Here is a 17,039-nt window from a genome sequence, read left to right as displayed (position 1 = left end):
TTAGTATGTTTCAAACATGGAGGGAGTATTTCATTAGGGCAGTTGTATTTGATGAAAGAAAATATCTAATGGAAGAAAAGTTCCGATGATTGATGGGAGAGTGGTGGTAAGTGTTTCTGAGTGAGTGAAAGTTATGCCCACTTTCTCTAAGTATAAATGTTTGGTGAGAGTCAGGTGTCTTGGAATTAATGTAGAAAATTGAGAAATCAAGTGACTTAATTTTCAGAAACATGCATCAGTTATTAACAAAAAGTGTGATTGTATTGGAATTATATGTAACACCTACATTTACAATCCGATAGCGACTGAATTTGATTATATAGTAGGTAATAGATATAACAATATGCTAAAAATGTGATTGTCTGTTTATGAAATCCATAACCTATATAATTCTTTCTTGTTTTATTTGTAAATATTGTTTTTTAATTTTAAAAGATTTTTCTTTTCTGTATATAATTTTCTGACGGATTAGAATAAAAATCAGAATACAATTTCACAAATATAAGATCTTTTTATTTCAATCTGAGTGCTTATATTATGTTTATCTTTATGATAAAATAAAGCTAAATGTTTGCATCTTATGCAAAATATATTAGTAACTTAATTTCTAAATTTCAGTGACTGAACGTTTAGTACAAATAAATGATAAATGTTTCCGTTAAGAAGTCAAAATTAAATTTAAAAAAAAAAGGTGATTCTTTCATTTATATGAAACAAGATGTATGCCTTGCCCATTTTTACTTCAATGTTTAAAATCTTTTCTTTTTTTTAATATAATTATGTCAGTATCATTTGGCCATTAAATTATTCATTGAATCCAATTATTAAAAAATTATTTTTCAGGTAATCTTTACTCATAAAATTATTGGAGGCTCCAAAATCTTTTAATGTTTGTTAAGAATTAAACTATAAACGGCTTACAAATGCTTTTTAAATTTTGAAAAAGCATAAAATAATTCATTATTATCACACTTATATACACAGAATGAAGGAATATTCTCACTAGTCTTATAAATTTTCCTACTGTGTGCATGTGTGTGTGTGACGCGGTTTATCTCGGCCTACCGGTAACCCACCCAGGCAAGTAAGGTACCGAAATGAAGCTTATAACCCAGCGGATGTTTTAGTGACAGTTATATCCATGTTTGGTGTATGGAAATGCAAAAAGAATGAAAAAAATGCAAACAAAAAATAACGATTTACTAAACAACGTTTTATTTACTGGATATTTTTCCGATACAAGGACTCAAGTTTGCCCATCTGGGCAAACTTGGTTTCTTGTACACTAAATATTTATTATTTTTTCATCAGGAGTAACATTGTCAGGTTTTTAATACACTGTATAAAAAATAACTAATTTCAGGTGATTTTTGCCTTCTCCAAAAATTTACAAGACTAAAATAGAATTTATTTTATTTATCTCTTCCTCCGCAAACACAGCTCATAAATTATATAAAATATTTCTAATTTATAGAAAAAAAATAAACACCTGCTGAATACACAATTTCTGATATACGAAACAATAACTGATTTACATACAACTCAATGTTAACAGATTAAAATGACTTGAAATGCATGTTGGTGGATTTAGTTTGTTTGAATATTTTGTTATGGCATTTTTGATTTCAATAAATAATTAATAATAAAAAAATAGTGTAAGTCACATAGAGGTGAGATACACACACAAGAAGATAAGTAATCACACGCTTTCTCTTTGTTATAGTGAACTTTTTATTCATCTCACATAATTATTTTTTAAAACAGGATTTTTAAGAGGCCTTAATACTTTATGATATGGCATTTTATACTTTAATAAATGAGTAATATTTAAAAAAAAATGTATAGATGAAGTAGTGAAAAGCACATGAGAAATTGTCACACAATTTTATTAATATAGCAATTCTTTTAAAACATCAAAATTAATCACTCAGTTTTAATTGCAAAATTTTAGAAATTATTTTAAAACATCAAAATTAATCACTCAGTTTTAATTGCAAGGTTTTAGAAATTCTCACCTAACACATTTTCACCACCATATTTGATCTGCAAAATGTGCCTTCCTGATTCCTGAGGTCGAACTGTCAGCTTGTAAATTCCGTCATTATTATCTGTCAAATCGCAATAGGCAACTCGTGTTGGTCCCATGCAATGAGCTGTGAGTTCACCTGAAATAGCAGCCATCATGTTTAACAAACCATCTTTTTTTTCACTTTTTATTTGATGAAAACCATTTTAAATAATTTTCAGCAAATGAGACAAGATTTCTATGAAAAAAAACAAACTTGTTTGACATAAGTTTGGTTTTATATGGACTGAAAATGCTATTAACTGCAAGCTAGAAGAGAAAAAGGTCATGCCAAACAAATATAGTGATGCAAAGCTTATACTAAATATTTAAAAAACATAATTATTCATCTCTTTAAAAGAAAATGTAAGGAAAATAACATTTAATTTCCTATACAGTTATTGCAAAGTTAAAATTGTTTCTCCTTAAATAAGATTTGAAACTGCAAAGTTGAAAGAAAAACAATTTGTATTCAATTTTATGAAAATAGCAAAGAAGAGAATAAACTAATAAATACTAAACCATATTTAATCATATAACTTCTCGCAACTGATTGAATTTATTTGGCACTTAAAATATATTATGTTTCTAAATTTTTGAGATGAGGATTGGTTATTCGTATCATTTAGATTAATCAGACTACTGTTCTCACCAGATTAAAATATATTGTTGCCTTAAAGTTGAAAGATGAAATAAAAATACCTGGAAATTGTAGAAATACTTATTTAAAGTTATTTTCAGAATTGTATACTGATAGGAACAAACCTGGTACTTTTTGAAGTTTTGAGCAGCATAATACAAAAAATTTAATGAAAACGAATTCAAGAAAAAATGATCTTTTGTTTTTTTTCCTGTTACTCACCTGGTCCCGCTTTTCGTGTATCAATATTAACTTGAAGCTCTTTGCCTAAAATCCCTCCCTCCAATCCAGTTCCAGTTACATTAACTTTCTGAGGTTGAGCACCTGCCAAGACACTGACTTTGTATGGTGAACCTTTCAACTGCCGATTGTTCCAGGTAATATTAAGTAAGTAGCCGCCTGGTATCACTGGTGTGTATGTGCAATGGTAACGTCCATCTCCAAGATGTTTTTTGTAAACATCAATTTCAGAACGCACTCCAGTCAAAGTCACTTCCGGCGTACCTTCATTAAGAAGTCCACAAAGAAATTTCAATTAGGAAAGAGAACAGATCAATGAATGTACATGTTGGCTTTTAACTCATAAAAACAATGAAACTGAGGCAATTTTAATATAAAAGGAAAATTTTAAAAAAATGAAGAATCCCTTTTCATGTTTCCTTTATAAAGTTTGAATCACAGACATGAATTATTTAGCTATTAGTGAGACCTGAGAGTTGTATCCTTCATTAGTTGTACATTTCTGCTAACCCCACAATATTATTCTATTAGAACCATACTTATCTAAAGATTTTATTTAATATAGTTTCAGAATATATCCGGCTACTAAAGTCTCAAAAACCATTTTTTATAACATTTTTTCCAGTTGATAGAGATGTAAACACAGAACTCACAATATCATTGTATCATCTTTGGACAAAACAAATACTACACTTTGAAATATTTATTTGCACAAAATATAAAAATACATAATGAACAATCAGCCACAAAGCCATTCAAAAGTATCAAGATAATGGGTGTCATTGTTCATCTTTAGTCTCAAATACTTAAAATTGTCTATCCTACTCTTAACTAGAAATATCTCAGTTGCCACAATACCGCATTCACTCCAGTGGCTATCCTACTTAAGATAAACCCAAATTTGGAAAAGTTTTATTGAATTAATACTACACTTTGATCCAAGCCTAAAAGCTAAGTACATTTCAGTTTGAGTTGAATGTTTGATACAATATTGATGAAATTTTACAAAATATATTTTGTAAAATTTTTTGTAAAGTTTTTTCATTGTTGTTTCAGCAATAAAACGATCGTATCTTTTACAAATGTATGAATTGTGTTACTGTATTATTAATATATAAATAATTGTTTGAAAACATTAAACTTTCAGACAGATTTTCAAAAAAAATGTAATTACAACCAAATTATATGCAAAATTTCATTTAGAATTTTGGAATTAGGATCGTATTATTCAGACTACTATTCTTATCTTAATAATTTCACGTTTTGGTTGAATTGTTGTAAAAATGACAACCAAAACGAGACAGTTTCATTAAGAGAATTTATTTATCTTTAAAAATGAAAAATGAATAAAAAATATTCAGAAATGCAGATCAATATATCAAACTAGACTGGAGGAGGAAACAATTTATTTGTGGAACACACATGACTCACCTGGTCCAGCTTTGGTCCCGTCTATGTAAAATTCAGCTTCTTCTCGCACAACAGCTTCTTTCAATCCTTTACCTGACAAAGTCACTTGATTGTTATCATGAATTGGAATTGGAGTTGGAATTGGAGTTTTAGAAACAGCATGACCCAAAAATGGAGATCCAACGAGAGGATGTTCAGTCCAGTATACATTAATTAAATGATTTCCTGGAGATAAAAATTATAAGACACACTGATTAAACAAAGTTTTAGTAGTCATATGACACTATGAAGGAATTTAAAAAAAAAAATAATGAAATAAATATAAATGGAGAATTATGGAAAATGAGGCAAGGATTAAACAAAAATAAAATTGACCAACCAAATTTGAAATAGAAATTGTGATCAGTTGTTTTACCCCCCCTCCCCCTATTTCCATTCCTTAGTAGTCTGAAATGATGAATAGATTTCACCAAACTCTTTTCGAATGTAATTTATGGATCACACGATTACTGAAATAACAGAAGGTAAAAAGTTGACCTTAGGAATTCATAAATGAATAAATCTTCTAGTAAACTATTCAAAAAATTGAAGGGGAGGGAGAGATTGGAAAAATATTAGTGAAATAACTAAGCCTCATACCAGTCTGATCTCTCAGCTCAATTTAGGACCATTTTCTATAAAATCAGGAGAAATTTGCCTTTCAACAGATATCATCTGAAAACAGATATGCTCTGAAAAATCTTCTAAACTTAAAGCATGATTTTCTGACAAAACGATAAAGAACTCAAGCAGAATTTTTAGCAACAAACTCACAATGTCTATGGAAGATTTTATTACATACAAACGTATATGTTTCTGTATATAAACTGATTGAATGTTATGTTTAAATTGCATTGAGATATTTTCTTTCTGAGACTTTGTAACAGTTATCCACGTTCTGCTCCCTTCCATAATCAAAGTCATGGGACAAACTAATGACATGAATGCAGAAGAGAAACTGGCTTGTAATAATCGAAGGGACAACACCCTGGCATTTTTGGTTGACTTTATCCACACTTCAAGTTAAAATATTATTTTAACAGTAAATGTGCAAATTGAATTGAACATATCTAAAGAAATCATTTCCATTGGATTCTTCCATGTAAAGCAATAAAACTTTATTGTAGACAAAATTTTTTTAAAAACGAATTTAATGTTTTTGAAGAAAAAATAACAGAATTCAATGACTGTTAGTATTTTTTCTTTATGTCCTGTTTTTGAGGATTATGGTTTTTAAAACTTTAATTTTCACTTTGATTTTATTGTCTTTGAGCAAAGATAAATAATTTTATTTCCATATCAATCAGTCATAATGTGTTACCGAGGCTAGGGATTAACAGGCTGCCATGTTAGTTGGTTGGAATATAATATAATTGGTCTAAGATGAGATTAGCAGTAGTTTCAAGTTATTGGGAACATGGACATGCATATATGGATCACATGTGAACTATGGCTGATCAAGACAACACAAGGTACTTGATTTGCTGCATTGTATTACTGTTCAAAAGTTACTCATTTTTTTTTTGCCTGTTCACAATGAAAAAGGAGGAGATTATATATGAATTTTAAAATGGATACAATCCGATGTTATGATGTGAAAAGGAAGCGGAAGACCGGAGGCTCGACGTTTCGCCCGAATTATGCAGGTTTTTTCAAGAGGTGTGGTCACTGACGAGAGGATCGATATTTTTAGTTTTATATATATTGGGGGAGTGTATGCAAATAAAACTATTATACAAAAAAACAAAACAAAAAAAAAAAAAAAATATATATTTATTAACCAGTGTCTAGATTATTTTCATGCAATATTATTTTAGATAAGTGGAAAGAAATGTTAAAAAATCCTTTTCTCTATTTGATAGTGTTAGTAGAGTTAGAGATTTTTTTTCACATCGAACAATGCATCTTTGAGTTAACAAATCGTTTAGATATTCTTTGCTACATATTCTCATAGCTCTTAGACAAAATCCAATTATAATGCCTTTTTTACATCATTCTGTTGCGAGTAAAAATGTACATAATCATTCTTATTAGTTGTTTTACGATGAACTTTGAATTTTAGTTGATTATTATTAATTAATTGTATGTCTAAGAAAGATATGGAATTATTATTTTCAGTTTCGTAAGTGTAATTGATGGTAGGTTCTATTTTATTAAGTTTGTTAGTGATATTATCCAATATTCAACGATTTGGGGAGAAAGAGTAGAATGTCATCTATGTACCTGTAATACTATGCAACCTCAGGTAATTTATATTTTAAGGGACCGCTTTCAGTAAACTCTAGAAACAGGCATGCCAGGACCCCACTTAGGGGGCTACCCATTGGCAATCCAAATTTCTGCCTGTAATAGAATCCACTAAATGTGAAATAATCATATCAATACATAGGTTTATAATGTTTATTAATGTGTTAGTTGGAAAAGGTAATTCGATTTTTATTTTGTTGAGGTGTTTATGAAGTAGATTTAAGCATTTCCTGGTTGGGATGTACGTATATAGAGATTCTATGTTAAGGCTGTTTAGAGTTTTGTTTTTCATATTAAGGGTTTTTATTTTATTGAGTAGGTCGTCGGAGTTTTCTAATATGGGATTTGCTGATCGTGCCTAATAATGGAGTTAACAGTTTTGAGATTGCTCGTGCTATTTTATGTGTGGTGCTGCCAATACCTGAGATAATTGGGCGAATTGGCGTGTTAATTTTATGAGTTTTAGGAAGTCCATATAAGGTTGGAATTATAGGGTGGTGCTCTATGTAGGCAGACCAGTTTTTATTATTGTTTATTAATTTCTTATACATTTTGTTGAACTTATCAGTTTCTATTTGTATTGTACCGAAATTAGTTTCTTTGTATGTATTTTTATCTCGCAAGAGTTGAAATATTTTATTCTTGTACTCTGTTGTTTCCATAATTACAACACCGCCACCTTTGTCTGCAGGTGTGATAATGATTTTATCGTCGTTAGCCATATGCGATAATGCGTCTATGTGACGTTTCGGTATCTATGGTTTGAGTGGCAGTCGCAGATATAATGCCTTGGATAAAACCTTTCATGAAGTCGGTGTCTTCGTGTTTGTAGTTATGGGAGATCATATTAGTTAGTTTTTTTTTTTAGGAAAGATCCCTGTTGCGAATTTCAAACCAAAGCTAAGGACTTCTCTTTCAATGTTTGTTAATGGTCGTTTGGTGAGATTTTGAATAAATTCAGGCCATCCGATGGAACTCCACTTGCTATTGGAAATTAAGTTGGATAATTTCTTGTTAAGTTTTTTGTTATGATCGGAGTTGAAGGATTTTATCCGTTGTCTGATTTTGGAAGTTGTGTTATTGGAGAGAGAATGATTCGAATATAGATCGTTTGCTAGTGATTTTGCGATAGTTGTAAGTTGCTCTGTCCTTAAGATTATGTATTGATGTGTTCAGGTATTGCTCGATGTGTTTAGTAAAAATATGATGGGAAGTTTGAAGGGACTTTTGGGAATGACCTTCTCGTCAATGCATCTCCGTAAAAAAGCACTCCTGTTCATGTTGGGTTGCGATTAGTGTATTTTTATATTTACGCAACTTTCTTTTGTAGGGTTGGTTTTCCATTCCGACAGTATGAATTTTAAAATGGATACAATCCAATGTTATGTGGTGAAAAGGAAGACCGGAGGTTCAACGTTTCGCCTGAATTATGCATACTTTTTCAAGAGGTGTGGTCACTGACGAGAGGGTCGATATTTTTAGTTTTATATATATTGGGGGAGTGTATGCAAATAAAACTATTATACAAATATAGAAAAAAAAAATATATATATATATATATATATATTTATTAACCAGTGTCTAGATTATTTTCATGCAATATTATTTTAGATAAGTGGAAAGAAATGTTAAAAAATCCTTTTTTCTGTTTGATAGTGTTAGTAGAGTTAGAGAGATTTTTTTTCACATCGAACAATGCATCTTTGAGTCAACAAACCTTAATCTTTCCCAAACCAAAAATTATCCCCATCTCTATTTTCTTAGCAGTTTGATGGCTTTTAGGAATAATGGATCAGTTATGGCCTGTTTTATTTGGGTTTTTTTAGCAAAGAGATCATCACTTATGAAGGCCCAAACGCCACTCAAGGATAAGTGTTAATGGATGTGTTGTAGTCATCAGGACAAGAGTGTAGTAATTATTAGTAGTGGAGATTTGGTATGATTTGATTATTTAAAGGGATGACTGAGCAAGAACTTGTTTACATTGGACTTGAGGACAACCATATTGTTGTCAGCTAGAAAGCAGGCCAGCTGAACAGAGTTCCAGAAACGAGCAGTTCTAGGAAAGAAGCTTACTTCATGGACTGCACATTTAGATTTAAGTACAGATAAAGAGTGGGGGAAATTGTTGATAATGATTGCAGCTAGACGAGTGCTTTTTTTTGTGAAAGTTTGGCAAGGTGGGGTGGAACAGAGATTGGAGCTCAGATGTTGCAGATCAAAAGAGTAAGATATCTGTAAGATTTGGAAGTTCTTCATTCAGAGTGGATAATCTTCTGGAACAAGGCTTGTCAGAAATATCATTTTTAACACCTTTTTTTTTTTTTTTACACAGGCATCACCACATTATCAAGGTCAAGAGGCCACTCGAGGATAAGGGTTAAAGAGTGTACAGTAGAAATTGGACGATATAGTAATCAATTCAGTAAATTTGTTAACTTATATGGAACGGCTTATCAAGAACTTGTTTATGTTAGACTTGAAGACAACCATATTGTAGTCAGCCGGAAAGCAGGAAAACGGAAGACAATTCCACAGGCGTGCAGTTCTAAGAAAGAAGCTTTATTCATGGAATCTACGTTTACGTTTAGGCACAGATAAAGATTGGGGGGAATTATTGATAGTGTTTTCAACTAGACGAGTGTTTCTTGTGAAAGTTTGGCGAGGGGGGACCATATACTGAAGCTCAGTTGAACACTTTCCATGAAAATAACGATACATCAGAGACAAACTTGCAACATCTCTTCTGTGAGATAGAGGTTGCAGGGAAGAGAAAAGGACATCTCCTATGAGGTTACGAAGTCTATTTTGAACTCTATCAAGGCAGGACAAGTCCTTTCTAGCAGCTCCTGCCCAGATGTGGCAACAGTATTCCATCCTTGGGCGTTAATATTCTCTGTAAGTTTAAACTTTAAAGTAAGCTATAAGTATAGAAGAAATGAGAAACTAAACAGTTTTCAACAATTCAACCATATTTTATTAACTGACTCATAATTCATAAAATGCAATTACTTTCTGAGCATCGTATTCTAATAAAACTATTGATTAACTTACCTTCCACTTTGGGAACAAAAGTGAGTATATTTTTCCCATCACTACTTGTATCAATATGAACTGGCAGCCATTCATTGTTTGGATCTCGCACCTCTGCAGTCAGTTTTCCTGAAGAGAACAACAAATTTTGCAGATTGGCATTTTAATATCAACATCTAAAAATACAAATGTTGCAAATTTCTGCAATTTTTGCATTTCACATATTTTACTGAATGAAAATTATGAGTTTCCTTGTTTTATTGATAATCTTTATAGTTTTTACCTGGTTTTGCATAAATCTAAACTAGAAAAAAAAACTTAAATTCTTTTTGCAATGAATTTTACAGAAACTTTGTTTTCAGTTAACTTTTTTGTGGCCGGAGTGAATCTTTAATAAAATAATTTTAACTTCAATTCTGTTTATGAATGTCTGACAAATGATTTAAAACATGTGTAAAACTGATATTCAAACATACCTGGACCTGCTTCAGAAATATCAAATGGGATCTTCTTCACCTCATCAACAACAAGATGGACATGATCGTTAGAATCCATGAAATGTTGCCAACCTCCAACAACACGTACTTTCCTTGCATCAACTATTTTAGGATGAAATGGGCTCCCTGCAAATTAGACAATTTCAGTTGTTGAATTTGAAAAAAAACCTTTATCTTTTAGATATTTAAATGAATTTTGAAAAATAGAAAAGAAAAACTGTAAAACCTATTTTACTTTGATTAACATGTAAACAAACAATTGGAATTCTGTTAATTTCATGCAGCAATTTTTTTCACTTACCTTGGATTTCCCTGTTATTCCACTTAACTTGTACGTCGTAGAGACCAACTTCAACAGGAACATATGTTACAGTATAGGTGCCATTTGCTTCTGGATCAATATTGCATTTTGCAATTGAATTAGGACCTGCAAAAATGTTTCACTTGTATAAACCATTTAAGAGAAACATAATTTGAATGTTTCTTAATATTCATTAAGATTTGGGACCTAAACTATTCAAATCTATATTTTATATCTTTAAGAAATCTTTTTATGAAAAAGAATTTACATAGTATTTTATCAGTAGTTAACCTATAACAATACCAATTTAACAGTAGTTAACCTATAATAATACCTATTCCGATATGGAACCATAAATCTGTATGTGCTAAACATTAGTAAGATTTATTTTTAAATAATTTTATAAAAAGTGCATCACCTTTCCTAAATGCTGCCATCCACGAATGGTATGATCTAGTGAATTAGAAGGTTTGTGAATAAATAGAAAATAATTTGTAAATATTCATTGCCAGTTCACAGAATAAAAAGAATAATTTTCATTAGATCAAGTAATGAAAAAAGGGTGAACAATAGCTCTAGGAGGTTAGTCTTCTCAGGCAAAACAAAATTGGGTGGATAATAAAGAACAATTCTTGCGACTTGCATGTAGGGAAGAACCAAGAAAACTAATATTAGTTTTAGAAGTTGTAATGAAACTTGTATCATTCTGGGTTCCTACACATTAAACTAACATTGTGTCAAACCGACAGAGAAAGGGGCAGATAATATTCTATTATTATTATGCTGATGATGATGATTTCTTGGCAAAAAATATCTAAAATAACTATTTATTGTGATCAGCTTTTCAATCTCGATCAATCTAGAGAAAAACTAATAAAGTTTCACTATTCAAGTTGATAAAAAACACTTACCATCAACTTGAACAAATAAATCTCCTTTAAGTCGAGATGAGTCGACATAAAATGTTGCTGGTTTGTCTTCTTCACCTTTATACAAACCATCACCGTGTGCTGTTGGCATTCCTCCTTCGTTGATATCTTGGGTTATAGGCGTTCCTGAACAGACAGGATTTGACAATCAATATTTCATTTGATATATACACTTCAAATTTATAATTTCTTTTTTGTTATTTCTACAATAATAATGCAAAATCTGAAAATGTCTTTGAATGAATTTGACTATATTAACAGTTAAAAAGGAGACAAATGTCTAGATTCAAACGGTGGAAAAGAAAGGAAAGAAAAAACGGTTAATTGCTCATGGAAGTTGTAAAAGAAAAGAATGGTTAATAAGGAAATTAAGAGTTATTCTCTGGCCAATAAATCTAAGTGGGATTTGGCAATAAATTAACTAAACCAAAGCTTTGGGAATTGGAAAAGTGATTTTTGGTAATAACTGAAATAATGACTGAATATGAACTAATATCATGGATAAGATGTCATTGGCCATGTTTTCCCAAAATATGTCAAGTTGTTTATAATTTTTTATATAGAAGAAAAAAAAAGTGAAAGGACTACACAAACACACATACATACATACACGCACGTGCACTGTGTTGATTGTTAATTAAAATACTCCTTTTCTGGGTTTGAAACTTTGATAAGGGATTAAATAAAGAAAACGTTATAATTTCAAGGGCAGGCCAAAAAGAGGAGGAGAGACCTGGTAAGAAGAGGTAAAAAAAATAGATGAAGAAAAAGGAAAAGAGAAGCGAACCTAAAAGTTCATTGGTCACTTGTGGTCTTATAATGTATTCTCCATCATCATCAAACTAATTCTGACAACAAATTGGTAAAAATGATGGTAAAAAATTAATACAATGGGCAGAATTATCGCTTTACTATTTTAAAGTAAAAAAAAAATTTAGTGTATCAAAGAAAAGTGGAAATGATGGAGAGAGTGACAAAAAAAGTTTCCTGGGAAAAAAAAAAAAAAAAAAAAAAAAATATATATATATATATATATATATATATATATGACGGCAAAGAGCACAGTAAAAAAAGAAATCTACAAAACTAAGGAATAACCAAAAGAATGAAGTATTCAGGAATATTGAAACAGATGGCAAAGACAAATTGGATATGTCATTTGAAAATACAATAGGATAAGAGGGATACTTGGAAAGATGAGAGATTGTTAAACACTAAGTTTCATGGAACTGAAGAAAATTTTAAAATCATTGAAGTATGTATGGACTAGATATTGAGAAAAAATTGTATAGAAATCTGTAAGATGAAGAAGGCTAAAGCTACAGAATCCCTAGGTGTTGTAGAAATATTGAAGGTTGCAAATGAAATAAACTTGACAAATCAAATCATAAAATGCAACTTGTTAAGTTGTTGACTTATTTGAATGCAATGGAAAATAAATGTCAGTGAATGTTACCAAGACTATGATGATCATTTGTTGTTCTGTTGGAAATTCCCCAGAAAGATTAAAATTTTCCATGTTCAGTTTGTGACAAGGGAGTTGGGAGCTACTCAATCTTTTGTGGTACTTGTAAACATTAGGTACACAAGAAGTGCAGTGGCGATTCCTGATTGGTTGAGAGATGATAAGTTTGTGTGCAACAAGTGTAAAACAATTGGAGATGGATAAGAACGCAAATGTGGGGAAAATATATTTTGATAGCAAGTTTTGAAAGTTTTTTTTTTTGACCTGGGTAATACTGTTGAAGCATAGGGAGAAGCTGATGGTGGTGTGATTGCAAGAGTTAATTACTGCTTTTGAGAAATGGAAGAGTCTATCAGATATGTATTGCAATGTGATAATGTAAATAAAACTTGGCAAGTGAAATTTGGAAATATCTGTTGCATGGCAAGAAATACTATGAGAATTATACAATGTAATGTGAGCTTTATAGACTTAGATCCAATGACTTCAGAGGATGGACAGTATAGGAAGATCTATGCAGAATAGGAGACTTTGCTGGTTTGGTCACATTGAAAGGTTGGATGAGAGTATTTAGGCTACTAGATATAGATCAGTCGTGCTAGCAAGATCATTTAGCAGGAGAAAGTCAAGGGAAATATGTAAGTCATAAGGATGGATTTGAGAGAAAGACGGATAAAGACGTGGTCAACAAATGCCAACATGTAAAACAGATGTAAAACCAAATGATGATTATGATGATGATGATTAAAAAAATTAATGATCATTAATTCTAACTGAATTTTATAAACTTTGATCGAATGAAAACTTTAATTGTAAGCATATTTGTTAATGAGAGGCAGTGAATTAATGAAAAATTTTAAAAAGAGAAAAATATTCAATAATGCATTCTATTAATGGCTTAAATATTCCGTTGTTGCAATAAAACTAATAAACACAATCAGGTCAGATCTTTCTATTAAAGCTGAGTTAATTTTTGTTTTCCTATTTTTTTCCTATATATTTTAATCACAAAAAATACATGTTAAAATATTCCTTACTTTTGGAATTAATTGTTCTAATCAGCCATAATTTTAAGTTTCTGTCACTCTCATCCACTCTGATTGCATGTTGTTTGACCATCATCCCCACTTTTATTTTATGTTTTTTATCACTCTTTTTATTAACAGACAAAAGTATTAAAACAACCTATAAAAATTAGCATTTATATCATAAATATAAATAAATAAATTATAAATAAAAGGAAATATAATCACAATTTGTAATATTATTTAACTCGGAGCTAGAGAGAAAGAGAGAAAGAGAGAGAGAGAGAGAGAGAGAGAGAGAGAGAGAGCAGAAAAGAATAATTTCGGATTTTGTTTTTACTTTAAGTTAACTGGTTTGAAAACTCAATTTTTGATGATTGAAGCAATCTAACCCAAACTCAATGAAGGATGCAAAGGCCCACACTTTTGGACTAGTATTTATACATATTGACAAAGCAATTCATTTTCTTGTTTAAACTTACGTATTTACTCTTGCTAACATATAACAAAATCCATCAAATGTTGAAAAAATCATTTGCATTTATTTTTAATGATTTCCTCTCCAGTTTACTGAATTTAGTCATTAAATTGTATTGAAATGAATAAGAAAATAGAAATTTCACTTAATTTCATTGTTTCATTTTTTTCATGTGATTGCAAAGTATTTTTCAATATTGAACTAACATTTATTATTACATAGATTTTTTATGAAATCAACATATAAAAGATAAAATACTTTATTTTTGAAATATGAAAAGTAAACAATAAAAAGCAATATTTTTAAAATGTCAATATAGGCAAGAATTAATCTTATTTTTTTTTTTTACTAATCCATGAAAATCAAATGAAAACTCCTGAATTAATGAAAATTAAATAAAATTATCAGAAATGAAAAGAAATTTATTTCATTTTGCTTTTTAAATCAATGGCAGATACTGATTTCTTATGTTCCTTCAAGAATGACAACATATTTTAGCATCAGCTGTTAAATCTCACATTTCTGAGATATTTTTTCATGGAAAATTGTTGTATAAAACATATCTGTTTATTTTTATTTTTTTTTTTATTTTTATTTCGGACTATTAGTCTCATCTTTATTAGTTGTTATTTTTGGATCTTTTTATTGGTTCACAACGTTTTGGCCAACTTCAACAACTAATAAAGATGAGACTAATAGTCCGAAATAAAAATAAAAAAATTAACATATAATGCTCATCTCAAAAAATGAATTCCAATTAAGGAATAATAATATATATATATATATCTGTTTATAAAACATATTTTAATATTTCAAAACATAACTTATCATTTGTAAAATTTAAAGCAAAACAAAAAACAGTAGAGTGTTTAAGTTGGATTTGAAGTTTGTACTGCATGGACATTTATTATAAAATTAATTGAAAATTTATCTTCTAAAATAACAAAATGGTGAACAGTTTTAAAAACAGAAATTTCTTCAACCATGACAAACTGGAAAAGAACAAAGACAGTTTTTTTTATTGATTTGTTATAAAAAAATACCACTTACCAACTTCCACATTGCTTGTTTGTTGAAAACCATCTTTAGCTACACAATAATTTTTCAATATTAGTTTAATGTTTGGGTTTTTACTCTGATGGTCCTTGCCAGAAAGAGATGTAAAATGTAAATCATTTATGGAAGTAGGACGTAGCCAGTTTGATTGTCCATCGTGTTTTTGATAATCACTTGCAAAAGATGGAGTGGAAATATTTTTAGTTGTATATTTCACACTCATTTGCTTTCTGTTCTCGGTTGGAAAATACATAGAATCATTTTGAAAGCCAAATAATTTTGCAGGATATTTTGGTTTGACACAAAATTTCATTTTATCTTCATTTTTCTCCCTCGTTTCTTTGGAAGATTTGGTTTCTTTAAAATAACCTTGCTCTTTTGAGTTGAGTCTCAAGGCTTGATTCGAAACTTCATTTCTGTGAAGTGAATGCTGAACAAAGTGTAATGGACGCTCAAACACTGCATGGTTCGATGTTTGTTGATGTAGACTTTGATCATATTTTACAAAGCAAGTTTTTTCTCTCATATCCTGTGCATTTAGCAACATATTTACACCTGAGCTTTGATTGGAAGATAACCGCTGCGAATATAAAGAGTGTTGTCCTTGCTGGGATGAAATAGCTGATGACTGTGCATTCCACTTTGTCTTTTTAGATGATAAAGCAAAAAGATCTTTCTTCTCTTCTTCTTCTAATACATTATCAATAATTCGCACAGCATCAGCTTCTTCATCATAGCAATTTTCTTTTAATCGTTTTTGCATTGTATTTTCCAGTATTTTTCGAATTGAGGCTATATTTGCAACATTATCAAGAGACTGAGAAAGTCGTCTGCTACCCAATTTGCCTGATGTTTTGACTTCAAATGGGATATCTTGTAAACTTGATGTCTTTCGACTATTTAAAAAACTTGCTAATTCTTCATAAAGTCGATCATGGATATGTTCAGAGTCTGTGATAATGCCATATTTTCCATAGACAACATGTGGAAGATATTGTTCGGATTCATGCAGATTATCTTTAAAATTATTTTGTTTTTTTTCAAAACTTGAAAAATGTTTATGGTCTGTCAATTTTGAAGGCGAATGATCAAAACTTCTATCATTTTCAGCCCCAATTTTAGTTTGTTTTTGAAATGCTGAAGTACTTTGGATGATTACATTATTTAATCGATTTTTTTCCATTTTGATTAATTATTTCAGAGAAAAAAAATAATCAGCAAAAGCTGTAGTGTAATTAAACATCATTATTTTGGACAAAATACAAATACCTACTAAATTAATCTGAAATTAAAAGTTTTTTAAATGCAATTTCCAAAGTCAATAGTCAGATATAAAAATGCGAAAATGGTCACATAAAAAATGAAGTGTAATGATCAATTAAATGATCAATCGTGAAATGTAAAAATAACTAAATTAAATTTTGTGTTTTTACCAAATAAAATCTGAAGTAATTTTATGAATTATAATAATTATATGAAGTAATATAAATTAAATCTAATTGATGATAAAATAAGTTAGAAATAAGAATGGTGGCTTCAATTGAAAAAAAGAAAAATAATGAAAATAAAAATCCAATGGGAAAATATAATTTTACAAATCTGTTTTTGTTGTGC

At 29.9% G+C, this 17,039-nt stretch overlaps 1 protein-coding gene across 2 annotated transcripts in view; it reads right to left on the bottom strand.

Annotated features, from left to right (window-relative positions):
• LOC145287981 (filamin-B-like) overlaps positions 1-17,039 on the bottom strand; it is a 306,042-nt gene that overhangs the window by 1,000 nt on the left and 288,003 nt on the right. For both annotated transcript variants that reach the window (XM_080135974.1, XM_080135975.1), the window contains 7 exons: positions 11,384-11,527; positions 10,473-10,598; positions 10,151-10,297; positions 9,696-9,803; positions 4,377-4,580; positions 2,928-3,209; positions 2,016-2,165 (listed from right to left, as the gene is read on the bottom strand). In XM_080135974.1, coding sequence (XP_079992100.1) covers positions 2,016-2,165; positions 2,928-3,209; positions 4,377-4,580; positions 9,696-9,803; positions 10,151-10,297; positions 10,473-10,598; positions 11,384-11,527 — 1,161 coding nt within the window. The remainder of the gene's footprint in view (positions 1-2,015; positions 2,166-2,927; positions 3,210-4,376; positions 4,581-9,695; positions 9,804-10,150; positions 10,298-10,472; positions 10,599-11,383; positions 11,528-17,039) is intronic.

This window comes from Euprymna scolopes, chromosome 11 (genome assembly GCF_053919585.1).
Source record: "Euprymna scolopes isolate OS-2025 chromosome 11, ASM5391958v1, whole genome shotgun sequence".
NCBI classification, from domain to species: domain Eukaryota; kingdom Metazoa; phylum Mollusca; class Cephalopoda; order Sepiida; family Sepiolidae; genus Euprymna; species Euprymna scolopes.
This window is presented reverse-complemented; position numbering and strand designations above follow the sequence as displayed.